General features: G+C 42.3%; 1 protein-coding gene across 3 annotated transcripts in view; it reads left to right on the forward strand.

Moving 5' to 3' along the window:
• Positions 1-16,228, forward strand: part of LOC101162415 (liprin-beta-2) — a 106,736-nt gene that overhangs the window by 18,281 nt on the left and 72,227 nt on the right. For all 3 annotated transcript variants that reach the window (XM_023955412.1, XM_023955413.1, XM_023955414.1), the window contains exons 2-3: positions 1,647-1,743; positions 5,480-5,652. In XM_023955412.1, the coding sequence (XP_023811180.1) occupies positions 1,662-1,743; positions 5,480-5,652 (255 nt within the window). In that variant the 5' untranslated portion in view covers positions 1,647-1,661. The remainder of the gene's footprint in view (positions 1-1,646; positions 1,744-5,479; positions 5,653-16,228) is intronic.

A 16,228-nucleotide genomic window follows, 5' to 3' on the forward strand; every position in this document is an offset into this window, starting at 1 on the left:
CATCACCGTCCTTCATCTGCATTTGCACGGCTGCATGTCTGTTTGTGTGTGAGTGGACATGACAGCGTGACAGATAGATGAAGGCCTTGAAGGACTGATGACAGGAAAAAGGGCTGAGTGCCAGAGGAAGGGGGGGGGCAGGAAAGTAGGATGGGAGAAGTTTGAGGTGCAGCCAGAGGAGACGATGAGGAGCTGAGACATGATCCTGCCTCCAGGAGGAACAATTCGAGTGTGGACTATATGATGATGGTTATATGCATGTGACAGCAGTTACTAGGAGCTACATGTTTACATGAAGACTGTGTCACTGCTCAAAGCTTAACAACGGATTTCTTTTCAGCACAAAGGTGTTTTGTGAGTTATCTTCTCTGACCCCTGCTGGACAGAGGCAGTATTGAAGATTAAAGGCCCAATCAAATGAAAATCTTTTGAGATTTTAACATGTTCATGTGGCTTTTTTCTGATGATGGATGAGATTTATAAAGAAAATTATCCTCAAATTTGCATTTTCTGAGACTTTTTTCTTTTAAAATCATGGTGAATCTGGAGCACATGAAAAAATGCTGTTGGAAAACGCCTGTAGGTGTGACGCAGGTGCTACAGTCAGCGACCACAACGTCCCTGCTCCGCTCTTTGTTTTCATCGTCTGAGCTGGAATCTGGATCTAAACTGTACGGCTGGATAATTCCAACGTTGGTCGCCATTTATGTTGCACCTGCAATGTTATGCTGGGGTTGTGAGTGGCTGTAAGCCAGCGAGAGAGACTGCAGACAAAGGGATGATGGGAAATGATGGAAGCCTTACTTTAAGCCAACAGTCCCGCCTGGATGATTTTCTAATGAACTGTTGCTGCTCTGCAGACACTATGTCTTAGAAAACGGCTCAGGTTTTTGCTTTTTGGCCAAAAACAGCATAATTATAAATAAAAGACGACCGGGAACACTGTGAAAATAGTTTAGAAGATGATCAGAGTGGGACTTTAAAGCCTGTTCAGTCATGCATTGATGTGGGTATTCATTAAGCAGACACATGACATTCATGCTCTTAGACATGACCACATGGAGGTGTTTAACTGCAAAATGCATCTGATGTCATGCTTCTGCTAACTGTAAGTCCTTTTCCTCCACATGGGAACACTTGCTTGACTGAGTTCAGAACCTGCAGGTCTCTAGATTAACCAAACAAATATTTAGTAAGTGCATTCTTTTCCTTTCCTGATAAAGAGACTGAAAAGGTTCATGGTGACAGAAATGGTTGGTCTAACATCCAGTAAGGGAGAAAGTACGCTGAGGGCCAAACTGGAGCTACATTTCCAAGCAGTTGGAAAACTTTGATGGATAAAGTCAAGCCAAACGAGGATGTTTGCAGCCGCACTGGAGGAAGATTTTGGTGTAAACTGCATGAAAGCATTCATGACTTTCATTTACGCCAAAGTAAGCAGCAACAAAAGTAGTAATAAAGTGTGTGTGAGGATGATTAAATCATCTTATATTGTCTGAACCCACAGAAAGTTTCTGAGCAAAGGAGACTCTTCTGTTTGAGATGACATCTCAAACATCTCTGCTGCTACTGGACGGAGGTCACTTTAAGCTAATGTGACGTTTTTGTTTGAAGCCCACAAAAATGATCTCTCATTTTCTGCACAGAGCACTTGAGATCGGATGCTTCCTGCCATCGCCATGGAGATGGAGGCCAGTCACATGCTGGAGGCTGCATTGGAGCAGATGGACGATATTATTGCAGGTAAGAATCACCTCCAGCAGGTGTCTCCTGAGTGCAGATGATAAGTTGCCTGTTATAATTTGAGTTGCAGTCATTTTTGGTTGAAGCTTTTGAAACGACAGAAGACTAAGATATGATCAAACCGAGCCACCGCAGGGTGGGAGCGCTGCTTCAGTGAGCACAGCTCCCCCCGGAAACAAGTCTGTCCCATTCTGCACGACACAATAGAGAATTAAAATGTGTTGATTCTGCAGAAGAGACGTGACTCTGGCATTCAGCGCTGATGTGTGGCTCTGGGAACAGAACTGAGAGCACATTGTGCCCCAGCTGAAGAATATTTCAAGAAGATGCTAAATCCTCCAAGTAGCTTCTGCCTCACATATGTGAGAAGTGTATTAAAGGTTCTGCATAAATCAATGCTGGTTTGTTTCTTTTTCTGGTGAGAGCAGGAAAGAAACAAAAAGCCCACAATGCCATTCAGACGGTGAACATGCAGGAAACTCAGCAGAAATTCAGGACTGTTCTTTAAATTAAGTTTCAAATCTATGAAATATTGGCTGATGTGACACACAGGCGTCACCCTTAGTTAATATGGCTGTAGTCATGTGTTTTCTGTAGATGTTTGTCATAGCATACAAACAACCATGATGAAGCTCTGTAGCTGCCTGTTATGATGAAATAGTTCTAATTTTATCCCAGAAACCCAAGCTATCACAGCTTTGAAAAATAATTTAAAAGTAGATTTTGATGCTCTTGTCAAGAAAATACATAGTGGTTGAGTCTCCAAATTGCTTAAACCAAAAGGTTTTACTGTCAGCATTACAAAAGAGGACATATGTGGAAAACATTAGTGATTTGGATCATTTCTGCAGGACAGATAAAAGATTTAACACTTGTGTTTAGAAAAAAAATACATGCTGTAATCGTTTTTGGTTTAAATTGCCAATCTCATGACCTTTCAAAAAATGATCTGTTAAAAGTAACTGCTTTTCATTAGCTAAGTTGCACCTGGGCATTTAGCAAAGCCTTGTAAGCACTGTTTTTTTATTAAGTTTAGCTAAATGTTTGTCCTAAAATAAACACCTCTCACATTGGGGAGAAGTATGATGATTTGGGCTTGTTTTTCTACAACAGGTGAACACTTTCAATTGCCCTTTCTAGCTTTGTTGCTGAGGAACCTTTTGACCTGATGCCGGGTCACTCCTCTAGACTGAGATGACAGTCACATTGATGACAGATCTGAGGTTCAGAACTGAGGTTCTGTCATGGTGTAGTTCAGACTTCAGCCATGCTGAAACGCTCCAGAAACTCCTCCCTTAATGAAGCCAGCAACTCAGTGGCAGAGTGGTGGAGTGTCTGCCCCAAAGCTGGGGGATCAGGGGTCCATATCCACTGTCAGATCATCATCAAAGAGTCCACAAATGGAACCCACCTCTTTCTGCCAGTCGCCCAGCATTAAGGGCCGATTAAACCAGCTTTCAGGGCACGGCGCAACTCACCACACCCCCAAGGGAGGGGTCAAATGTGTAGAACAATTTCCCACACTCAGGTGTGTCACCCATGATGGGACTTGAACTGTTGTGTGTTCTAATCAAAAAAGTTCATTTCACTTGTTAGAGCCAGAAACATTTCACTGAGACACGATGACTCATCTTTAGGAAATAAAATTCACTTAATGTGTGTTTTGACTAGAAATAAACAAATCTGTCAATAGGTGATACAATGTTCTTTTTTATCCGATAATTGTTGTCCAGTTTGTGTTTACTTCATTTTGCTCCCACTGAGAAACTTCTCAGCGTTCTGGTGTTGGCTGAACTAACCTGGCAACGCAGGAACTGTTCTAGTTTGGAATAACTAAATGTTACTGGGATTGAACTTAAGTTCAGTCAGCAGTCCTCAAATATGCACAACTGTGACAGATCATTCTGACATGCAGGGACGAAAGAAAGCAGATGTTGTCATTGTATAGTCGATTCATCTTTGGTCCTCCGTTCATGTCCTTCTACTGTCCTGGTTTTACTACTTCTGTGTTTCTAAATTCAAATTCAAATGGTATTTCTTACATGCATATACATACATAGTATCATAAGCAGTGAAATGAATTGTGCGACTATCCAGCAGAGGACAGGCCTAAGAGCAGTGAGTATGAATTAGTATTAAAAAGACATTTCAATAAACATATGAAAATAAAACCCACTATAGTGTTAAGTGATTTAAGGTCACAAAAGTGTCTCTGTGCTGCAAATGTTCTAAAAGTATAAACTGGTGTAGAGAGTGCGTAGAATTGTGACAGTTTTCTGTTTCGAACCAGGTGAGGTAGAACGTTGCGGTGGGGCGGGGTAAGTTTGTGTGGTGGGGTGGGTGGGGGTGGGGGTCAAGGAAAACAGGTATCTGATGTTCTGGTTGATTGGCCTGCTGGAAGAAGCTCATCCTCTGTGTGTTAGCCTTCAGGGAATGGAAACGTTTCCTTGACCTCAACAGAGAAAAGAGTCCGTTGTTGGGATGACCGAGGTCCTTAATTCAGTGAAAAAGGCTGGTTCGACCTCAGACTTTGGGTTAATAATTGGCTGACGGATGTGCTCCATGCTGCGATGCTGGAAGACTGGTGTGAAGCAAAGCCCTCTTTGCTGCATCTCTGTCAGCCTGGAGTCAACAGGGCTGAACTAACACAGAGTTAATGTTTAATGTGGGAAACTGAGCATCTGTCAGTCGGAAAATGAGACAAAGTACTTCCTGAAGATCGGGATTTTATTAGTTTATGTTTTGTTTGTTCACCATAAAAACACACACATAATCTGAATCAATGTTTTCCTCTTTCTTTCTACATTTCATGCACTGTTGGGTCAGTTATCAGTTGTAGAGTTAAGGTTAAAGTTGATAAAGGTCCAATGACCATCTGTTGCTCGCTGTTCCATTTGCAGGTTCAGACCTGGAAAAAAGAATAAAGGTTAAATTAAAAAAATATATAGTGGTGAAAGGTCTAAATATCTGATGTTTTAGAAATATCTGACATCATAATCCATTGTTTAGGCGTTTGTAGATTTTTCAGCAAGTCAGACTTTTGTCTGGTAGTTTTTCCAAAGAGTTGAAGAGCGGCGTTCAAAACACACATTTGATCATTTTGAGTCAGTCTCTGCTTACGAGTTGTTACGATAAGCTGCTTCACTCGACCGTGCTGCTCCCGTTTGTCAGACTCGTGCTGTGATCACACCGCTTTGGCTTTCATATTCCAGCTCTCTCTGACCACAGAGAGGCATGCATTAAGAGGCCCATTAGTGATAGCATCAGCCAATCACCAACAAGGAAATTACAGCCACTTATCAGGAGAATTTAGATTTGTGGGTCGTATTCTACCAATTGGGGGGTTTTGGGAAATTATGTTTGGGAGTTGGATGTTGGCGCTCTGCAGCGCTGCCTTGTGTGTCTGATGATGGAGTTGTGACTCTGCAGAACCTCTGAAATGAGGTGAGCTGTACAGGTGATGGTGGTGGACGGAGGAAACAGGACATGAGTCAGCTTGGATCTGTTTTGCTGCATGGATGCACTGTGTGGTCCTGTTTTAGTGCATGCAGATGTGTTGCTGAGACCTCTGAGGGCAGTCATCCAGCTGACACATAGACACTTTGGAAGCAGTGAGGATGTTGCGTGGCTCGGATTAGAAACGGCTTGACATGTGCTGCTGATGCAGCTGTGGCCTTCTGCCACATCAGAGTATTGTGAGACGGTATTTCTAAAGAGTCTGTCTTCCCCTCTGCAGGTTCCAAAGCGATGGAGTTCTCCTGCAGCACGTGTGATCTGCAGATCGTTCAGTTAGCCGAGGACCTGAAACTCGCTTTGGAGCTTCAACCCAACCAGGAGCGGGACCACCTGAGAGCTCAGCTGCCCACAGAAACTGCGCAGACTCTCATGGACTGGCTGCAGAGCGGAGTGGTGAGTGCAAACCAAAGCTTACAGCAGCATCGGCCACTAAGGGATCTGCTGGGAGAAGGGACTCCAGCTGGTCTTCTGGACAGTTGAAATGCAGACCTTTACTATTAATGGTTCAAGGCTTTTATGGTGGATCGAAGTATTTGGTTTACTTGCGGAGAGGCAGGGGTGAAAGTTACTGAAGTGCTGTACTTAGACACAGTTTGGAAGTATTTTAACTTATTTACTTGAACTCTGTATTCTGGGAAACGGCACTACGTTCTGACTGCAGGTTTGCTGAAGTCAGCGATCCTCCAGCAGCAGCGTCTCAGCTGTTCCTGTGCTGCTCTCTTCTGGACAGAGATTGTTGTTCATGTTCGTCTGCTGACACGCTCTGGCCCATCAGACCATCCTTGTTTGCTGTGAACATTGATGTCATGTGACTTTCAGTCAGCATCGGGATTGGTTATTTTTTGTTTGATTTTCTGATGCATCTCACCAAAAAATTAAGCTTTGCTGCATTTTTTAAAAATTATTTATTGTATAAAATGTAACTTTTGGCTGCACACTGCCACAGTGGTTAGCGCTTTTGCCTCACGGCAAGAAGGCCCCTGGTTCAAGTCCCTGCTGGGGGACCTGTACCAGAACATCAATAGTTTGCATGTGGAGTTTGCATGTTCTCCCTGTACATGCGTGGCTACATGCGTCCAAAAACATGCTTCATAGATTAATTGGTTCCTCTACATCAGGGGTGGTGAACAAGTTTGACACCAAGAGCCAAATTTTTTCCCTGTGAGAGTCAAAGAGCCACACCACACACTGACCTGCCAAGACTTACACACACAAACATGCAAATAAAGCCATATTATTTTCCATAACACACTCCTCTCCCTACAACAGTACAGCAAGTATTGTACTTGTGTTTATTTCAAGGAAATTGTCCACCCTCAATACACACATCAAATGCAGCTTAGCCAGAGTTAACACAACGACTACCCTGGAGGTCAGATACCCCTCCCCACACACAGGCACCTCTCTCTCATCTCATACATACACACACACTCTCTCTCTCTCTCTATCTCACTCTTTTCTCTGCCTCTCTCTGAAACACACTTCTACTCAGTGACGGGCGGTGAGGTTTATGCTGTTGAGCCACTGACTCCTCTGAAGTCAGATTTACGATAATAAAAACTGAATATTTCACTGTTCATCCAACAGTATTTAACCCTTGTGCTATCCTATGACCCCCCCCCTTCCATTGACGTGTTCTCCCTACCATGAAAAAGGTGGATAAAGATGCAAAGATTTCATGTAATCCATGGACACCAGTGAAGATCACAAATCATTGAAGAAAAAAGGTTCAGAGAACTGTGTAGTGGGTCTAGATGACCCAACTACCAATGTTAAAGTGCCTAGGATAGCATAAGGGTTAACTGGTAATACTTTGTATCTCAACATTCCTCTTTCAATGACCCTTACACCAACAAATACACAAACATCTGGACAGAGCATCCTTCTGGGGCCTGTTTCAGAAAGGAGGTTCAACCAACTCTGAGGTTAAACTTGAACTCTGAGTTGGTCAATCGAGAGATTAACAACTCTGAGTTTTCTGTTTCAGAGAAGCTGATCAGAGTTAGGTCAATCAATTCTGAGTGGACTGATTCGGAGGTGAGCGTGAGCACCGCGACTATAAGAAGCCATTATCAATGGAGCGCAGATATTACGAGTCACCATGGCAACTGTGGAAAAAAAGAGGTCTGCATATTTTTCGCCAGCTGAACTTGACGTGCTGCTGCAGAGTTACAGTGAATATGAGCACATGTTCCAGAAGAAAAGCAACACCGCTGCATCTGCAAAACAGAGACAGTTAGCGTGGAAAACATAGCTGCTCAAGTTAATGCGTAAGTTTGCATTTAAATCATTGTTATAAAATATTGGCTGTAATAACTTTTTAAATAGCGTAAGGTGTGAAATAAAAATGGCGATATTTAGGTGTACTTTTGAAGTGTTATTCCTGGTGTAAATGCATGAAATGCTGCATAGTGTACAGAACCAATCTGGGGAAAAATGCCTTTAACGTCGGTAATGTTTAGAGGACTTTTTTGTTAACCTTCCCCTCTTGCAAACGTTGGTCAGTTCAATATTAATACATTCAATTGTGTTTTTAAAAGTGAACTTATGTCTACCCTTGTATTGATCAAGTGGTATAGGTTTATATGGGATTAAGAAAGTAAGCAGTGCTAGCAAATTATGTTTCCAAAAAGCAATTGTTACTTTAATCTAATTCAATGTCCCTGATTTCATTTTCATGTAGATGCAATCCTGCAGGAATTAAAAGAACACGGCAGCAGCTAAAAATGAAGTATAAAAACAATATTCAATCAGGTCAAATTTGAGCATGTCATGGATGTAGGCTTTGTTGACAATATTTGACATATGAAACATCTACATAGCAATACATATCTAATGTTGTTTTCATTGTATATATGTAATTGACTGCAACGAAAAACGGTAATGCTCAAACAAAAACGTATGGGGAAATGACAAAAAATCGAGTCTAGGTCTCAAAATCCTCGCACGACGTAAATGTAATTCTTTACGAATTAATGCAGCCTCCTCGTCTATTGGGTCCTCCAAAAAGGGACAAGCCATTCTTGTCACTTGTCTCTGTGTGACGGAAATTTGGGCAATGAAGGTTAAAGCGAAAAATACCGCTTCGTCTTTAAAAAGGGGAGGGAAGCGGCAGAAACCTTGAGTTTAGAGAATAAAACCTGCTCCCGACCAGGTTAGGTTCACAGCATAAGTAACCATGGACACTGACTCCGAGTATAAGTACCTCTCTTTCAGAAACGGGTTTGACTTACTCTGCTTTCTCTGGTTTAACAAACCTCCCCTTCTGAAACAGAAAACCCAGGGTTTCCCTGATTTCAGGGTTAACCCACTCAGAGTTTACACTTAACCTCCTTTCTGAAACAGGCCCCTGGTGTGTGAGTGATTCATATTCACAATAAACATATTGTGAATACATTACATTTCAGTTGTGTGCAACTTACATTAATTTTTACCTTCATTAGAATATCTTGCTTTTTAATTTAAAATTGAATAAATGACTTTTGTACTAAGTTACCGTTTAACTGGCTGCATTATTTGCAACCACCCCCATCCACATCCACATTAAGAGCCCATTAGCTTGAACACACACATACAGCCAAACGGCATGCAAGTGACTTCTGCTCATTGCTCCCTGGCTCATGGTTTTACACTTCAGATTCCCCATTTCCCATGATCCTTAGGGGCTAACCCCCAGGCCAGTTGTAGCCTTTCTGATCAGTCCTTTTACGTGAGTGTCGGTCAAAACGGACCGATGTCTTGATTTCACATGTTTCAAGGTAATAAACAGGGACTGGCAGACATATATTGAGGAGAACATCGACAGCAGATTGAGAGCAGCTCTTTTCCACACGGGTATTTCTTCGTTTTCCAAAACGTATCAGGAACTTCTTATTGAAATCATTTCAGCTCAATCATCTCCGGTTCTCTCGCTGCCTCATCAGTGATAAGCTGGGATCTCAGGCAGTCAGTCTCTGCATCAAAGGATCCATGAGAAACATGATCTGCGGTCGTTTCTGTCCAGTTATGTAAGCAGCGTCACTTTCTGCGCTTTATTCATTTTGATTGCAGCTTTCTGCTGTGAGCTCCGCAAAGAAGGAAAGTGGGACGATGCCCGTTTTGAATGTGCACTTTGAAAAGCTTCAACTTGTTCATAAAGGAGACAATTTGTGTTGATCAGGAAGAGTTTTTAATTTTATCCAGGATACGTTTTGTTCATTTCTGCCCTCAAACTATTTTACTGCTTCCAAAAGCTCATAATGATAAACATAGTGACGCCATTCTGTTCAGTAAAAAAGTAAGAATCTTCCTGTTCCTCCAGAAACGTCCTGTGTTCATCTTTATACTCTGAATTTCACCATTTTGACCATGAGGGTAACAGTCTGCATGGACATCAAATCTTTATCTATGTGTTCCGGCATTGTTCAGGCAGCTGCGTCTCAAGGGGAGCACACGTGTGTCTTGGAGTTTCTTGAGGATCGTGCAGCCACCTCAAGGGGCGTCATGAAAATAAAATGCATAATTGCTGCATGTGTGGGTAATGTGTCGGGAACTATTTGTAAGGATAATGGAGGGTGGTGTACCCACTTATGATGTACAGGAGATGCTGTCATCCATCTTTATGCCACACTCTAGCCATTAGTGAGGTGCGAGTACCAAGCACAAACACTGCACGCATGAAGTGTGCAAATGGTCCGTAAATGCTCATAGGGCGCCAATAGGATGTCTACACAAGTTATGCTGTCATTGACTAAGTTATTTTTAACATCCAGGCTGCACACAAAGACCGTGCAGCATCACGTGAACAGAGCTAACGGGCTCTTTGTGCAGTGCTCAGTGTTGGGGGGGGTGTAAAACAGAAAAATCTGTACCTCACCTGTGTCTTACCTAATTCCCCCTTACTTACCTTTGAGTGTTGTAGAAGTCTTCACTACGATCTGCACCCCATGACATGACAAAAAAAGTGCATGAGCATTTTCCCCCTACACAGTCCTTGACCCTGATATTTTGTACGGGCCATCTGGGTGCCGTGTACGGGTTTGTCCATTTATCACCCGCAGACAGCCAGCATCCACCAGTAGGGGCAGTTGAGACTAAGGTTTGACTTTCACTCTGTTAAAGCAGCAGTCTGAGGAAAAAATGCTGCAGGAAGTTCACGTACGAGAATCAGGCTTGGCTAAAACGCTTCTTATATTTGAAATGACCGGGAGACTCGATAAGTTTAGATGACTTTGGATTCAGATCCTCCAACCAGAATCTATCCTGAATGTTCTTCCTGAAGAGACTGTGCATATTACCCCTCTATCAATTCAAAGCTGGACCATAGTGATGAGCTGACAGGTATGGTCATCCCCAAACAAACAAAATGTGCTGAGAAGGTTTATATGAATGACGCAATGTGGGAACTTGTAAAATAGAATATAAGAACTTACACACCAAAAACCTGCATCTGTGTGTAAAAATCTTCTGCTGTAAAGTCTGACAAACAAAATCATAACTCACAAATTCCCATTTGCATGTGTTCATTTAGAGTTACAATCTGTGATTACAACTGCTCAAATGTGCTGCTGCGTGTGCTCCAATATGCTGGCGCAAATCACAAGTGCGGTACAACTGCGCTCGGACTTGTGACACATTCCTTATAACCTTCATAGGTTTAAGGAACACAGCTCTCGAGTAGATAGTTTGTGTGGGGAGTTTTTCTGTGTCTGAAGATCTTTACCTGCAAATCCTCAAACATCCATCCAGATCTGCTGGAGGTGACGGAGGAGTGGAGCAAGATGACATGATGACCTTTCATGTTCTTTCTGTTTAATCGCTGTAAGATCAAAATGCAATGTTTCTGCATTCTGCATTCATATACAAACACACACACACACACACTACGCACACAAACAAAGCACAAATGGGAGGTAGTAGTGTGGAAATCCCCTGCACTTATCTCATAATCTGTTATTACTTCATCTGCTGCATGAAGAGGGATCAACACAAAGTAGTATGTTCAGAAGAATAACAACAACACATGCATGGCTATGCGTCTTGCTTTCTGGTCCTAAAGCAAACTCCGGTTTCTTTCTGAACTCTGGTTTGAATCTGTAGAGCTTGGGTTTGGGGATCTTGGAGGAGGGACGGACTCAAAAACTGGGGTTCCTCTGGCTTAAAGAACAGAATAAATTCACGTTTTCATAGATTCTGTCTCAACGACACATGTCAGTGATGAGTGAAAGCATGCCAGACTAGTGGTTCAGTCAGAGGATGGTCTCTGGATGTGTTTTCACAGAGGTGTGAGTGTCCGGGGGTCAGGCTGAAGGAGTCCAGAGGAATTTCTCTGCTGCCTAACAGATGAGCTCGGGCCTCTGTGGCCTCTCTTCCATCCTTTTTCTGCTTGGGAGTCTAGGCTGCTTGGTGGACATTGATTTCAATGAAGTAAGGTAGATTTTTAATACTTTATGTGCATAGAGATTATCAGTCTGCCGTTGGATTTTTTAATTCCACTCATTTGTATTGGATGCTGGCCTTTCATCTTTTCCTTTGTCTCTTACCTCCTTCCCTTTTTCATTAATCTTCCTTCCCACTTCCCTCCTTTGTGTCTTCTCCTTGTTCCTTACCTGCAGCTCTTTCTTTCTCTTCTTTCAGGTAAAAATGGAATCTACCTGAGAAAACACATGGTGTAACTGCAGAGATATAATCAGTCTTGTCCGTTTGTGGAAAGGCTGAACTTTCCGCTTGTTAGAGTGACAGCTGCCTTGAATGTTGGAGCAAACCAGTGCGTGCCACGCTTGAGTTGTAAACTAATGTTTGTATGTGGAGTTGAGTCTGAACAGGTTAAACCTCGTCTTGAACGCATGTTTGATGTAGACACCTCCCCTGTGTACTCCTGGCTGTGTGCGTGGGGGGGGGGGGGGGTACTTTGAATGAAAGTACCTCTGACAGTCTCTGTTCCGTTATGAAGAAAGAAGTGAAAACCAGCTCTGCTGAAACTGGACTATTATCCACTTCCTGCACCACCCCCCCACACACACACCCCCTTTGTGGCCTCTCTGTTTACGTCAGTTTTTACTCTGCTTTTTCTGCCCCCCCCCACCCTGCTCTCTAACATGTGTGGACACCCGCCTGCTGCGCTCGGATGAAGCTCTTCTTCAGTGCGAAGGAGTGGGTTAGCTTTGGAGGATTGGAGGTCTGGGTTTTTGTCTCAGCACGGTAAGGTCCAACTTCTCCAACATGGGGGAGACCGTCTGGGTTTTCATAGCGCCATGCGACGCAGACGGCGGTGAGCCTCCTGTGGGAGTCTGCTGTCCTGCAGAGGCTGCTGATGGACAGCAGTAATGTTGATCCTGCAGATGTGGATGTGAGGCTGAGAGGCTCTGAACACAAAGCAGAATGCAGGGAATCTTTCCCACATTAGATTATTTTCTTGTTTTTAAATTCCTTCTAATGCATTGGAGTGGAGTTCAATGAAGTAGATATCTGCGGTCACGCGTCAGCTGATTTGTTCATCAACAGTTTGTCCTTGTTGCTCTGTGAACAATTCTTCTAGCCTTCAATTAAAAAAAACTAGACTTGATGCTAACCTCAGAGTTTGCTTTTTTTAACTGGACTCTGTCCTTGGAAGAGGTTTTAGCCTTTTTAATCAGATTCAAGTCCGTTTATCTAGGTTTTGTGGTGTGAATGCAGAAACCTCACCGAATTGGAGTCAAAGGTGGTAATGAAGTGACCTTAGAGGCTTTTGGTGACATTGGAGCTCATCACTTTCAGTGTGTCAGCTCCTCCCACCGTGAAAAAATAAAAAAACAACCACCAGTGGAAACACTTTTACTTCTGCTGTTTCACACAAGTACGGACTATTTTAATGTTATGTTGAAATTTCTGGATTTTATCTAAAAGCAGACTTCTTTAGAAGTTAGAAACATTTTGGTCTTTGCTCTTCTTTTTTTTTCAATTACTGTACAAAGTAAAATTTCAGTAAGGAAACTGGAACAGGAAGAGGAAGCGTCATGATGAAGCCCATTGAGGCGACCACTGTTGTAATATTGGACTATATAAATAAAACTGAATTGAGTTGAATTGAATGATCAAGTCCAGTAATTAGGAACAGTAGAACAAAGAGTGAAAAACAGCGTTCATAAAAAAAACCTGACTTTATTTAAAACATAAACAGGGATTCTGCGGTTGGACCATTTGAGGCATTTGAACATGAGACCTAGACTGAAAACCCCTCTCTCTTGGTGTTCCAAACAGGAAGTACCTACTGGTTCCAAGAAGCCAAAATCCATAGACTTCTATAGAGAAATAAGCAGCTGTTACTCAGTCATTCTATTGCCCAGAAGAACCATTCTTATTATGATACCTTTTTTTTAATATGTTCTCGGTAATCCTCATTTTTTTGGAGTACTTTTTCTGTTGCGCAAGTTATTCAACTTACAAACCGACCAATCAGATGCCTCAGTAAAAGCATGTGGTCTGACGTCCAGCGTTCAACACATTTGATTGACAGATCTCGTGTAGCCCATTTTCAAATGGCATTGGTGTTGACTTCCAACAAACTCACTCCTGATTGGTGAGAATGGTTGCCATAGAAACGTTCACTGAGACTGATGTTGTCTGGCTCCAACACGTTGACGTTCATATCGTGAAAAAAAGGGCAACTGAATTGACTTCATTTGGTTGGAACCTGAAGAGACCCCCTTTTCAATGGGGGGCGTCACACTGACTCAGTCCAGTTCTCGTTTCCAGGCAATGGGCGGACATTTCTGAGTGCAGTCTGTGTTCTCTATGAAACCAGAACATTTTATATTATGAGCACAGATGATTTCTCTGTAGTGTTTCTTTGCTGAACAAAAAGTTTAAAAACTTTATCCATTTCAAGTCTCGGTCTGTTATTTTCTGCAGTTACATTTGTAGAAAAATGGACATTTAAGTGTAGATTAGCTGTACGAAATATTCCGAATGTTGCTGGTGTTGCTCTTTGACACAGTTTGAAATCTCAAATTCCATTTTGACTGTTTATCACTGATCATTAGCTTAGACCCATGGATCAGAATCAGAATCACTTTATTTGCCAAGTACAGCGCATGTACAGGGAACTTGTCTTCAGTTACTTGTGCTCTCGTGCAAACTGGCAAGGTAAAAGGATAAATAATAAAAAGAAGGTAGATTATAAGGTAGCTGTTTGAATAAATAAACACAACTAAATAAATAAAATTTAATAAAAAAGTCAAAAAAATGCAGCAGCAGTAGTTCCAGTTTGACAGTTTCCGTGGTTGTTCAGTGTCCTTGAGTGGTCCGGAGTCAGGAGTTCATAAGAGTGACAGCTCGGGGGAAGTGGCTGTCTTTGTGGCGAGTGGTTTTGATGCACATTGTCCTAAAGCGCCGCCCTGATGGGAGGAGGCTGAAAAGGCAGTGACCAGGATGCGAGGGGTCTTTTACGATCCTGCCAGCCCGCTTCCTGGTTCTGGATCGGTACAGGTCCTGAATGGGGGGAAGCCTGGAACCAATAATCCTCTCAGCACATCTAATGATTCTCTGTAGTCTGTTCCTGTCACGTTTTTTTTTTTGCCGTGTAGAAGATGGTCAGCAGCTCCTGAGGCAGGTTGAACTTCTTGAGTTGTCACAGGAAGTACAACCTCTGCTGAGTCTTTTTCCGGAGTGAGTCAATGTGAGCGGTCCACTTAAGGTCCCGTGAGATGGTGGACTCCAGGAACCTGTGTGAGTCTGTGGCAGAAAATTTTATTGACATTTTAAAACAAACTCCTGCTCAGATTTTACCTTTGTCCTGCGATTCTCTGACTGATGATTTTAATGACAGACTTAAGTTTGCCATTGATACAGCTGCTCCAATGAAAACTAAAATCTTGAAACAGAATCCAAAGATGCCTTGGAGAAACGGTGATATTTTAAATCTGAAGAGAATTTGTAGGAGAGCAGAGAGAAAATTTAGAAAAACTAATTTAACAGTCGACTATGACTTTTTAAAGGATCAACTAAAAACTTACAACCACGCTGTTAAACAGGCAAGGACACTTTATTTTTCTAATCTCATCACAAATAATTATAACAACCCCCGGTTTCTTTTTAAGACTATTGATTTTTTATTAAACAAAGATTTTAATAAATCCATCATGCCTCACTCACAAACTGCATGTGAGGACTTTGCTGACCACTTCAGGAGTAAAGTCAATGCTATTAGATCTAACCTTCAACCGGTACATAACAGTAATCCTAGCAGGTCAGTGGCATTGTCTTTACCCGAGGAAACAATGGAGAGTTTTGTCCTGGTTGATGCAGAGATGCTTGGTCGAGTTTTTTCCCAAGCAAACACTACAACCTGCCTCTTAGACCCTATTCCTACTTCTCTTTTTAAAACATTTTATACATTTTTTGAGTCCGAGATTTTAAACATAGTTAACTGCTCTCTTCAGACGGGGGTCTTCCCCTCTGCCTGTAAGACGGCGGTGGTGAGGCCCCTTCTGAAGAAGAGTAACTTGGACCCAAAGATCATGGACAATTACAGACCTGTATCCAACTTACCATTTTTAGGAAAAATTATTGAAAAACTTGTTTTTATTCAATTACATGATTTTTTAAATGAACATAATGTTCTTGAAAAGTGTCAGTCTGGTTTTAGGACAAATCACAGTACTGAGATGGCCCTTTTAAAAATTTTAAATGATCTCAGAAATACTTATGACTCGCAGAAACTTTCTGTTCTGGTGCTGCTAGATCTTAGTGCTGCCTTTGATACGGTGGATCACCAGATTTTACTTGACAGAAGAAGGACTCGGGTTGGCCTCTCAGGAACTGCTCTTAACTGATTTCACTCCTATCTCACAGATAGACACTTTTTTGTAAGTATGGATACTCGGTCCTCAGGAGTCCATGAAATAAGTTGCGGCGTTCCCCAGGGTTCAATCTTGGGTCCAATACTTTTTAACTTGTATATGTTGCCTCTTGGAGATGTCATCAGGAGACACGGCGTTGACTTTCACAGCTA

This window comes from Oryzias latipes, chromosome 6 (assembly GCF_002234675.1).
Source record: "Oryzias latipes chromosome 6, ASM223467v1".
Lineage (NCBI taxonomy): Eukaryota > Metazoa > Chordata > Actinopteri > Beloniformes > Adrianichthyidae > Oryzias > Oryzias latipes.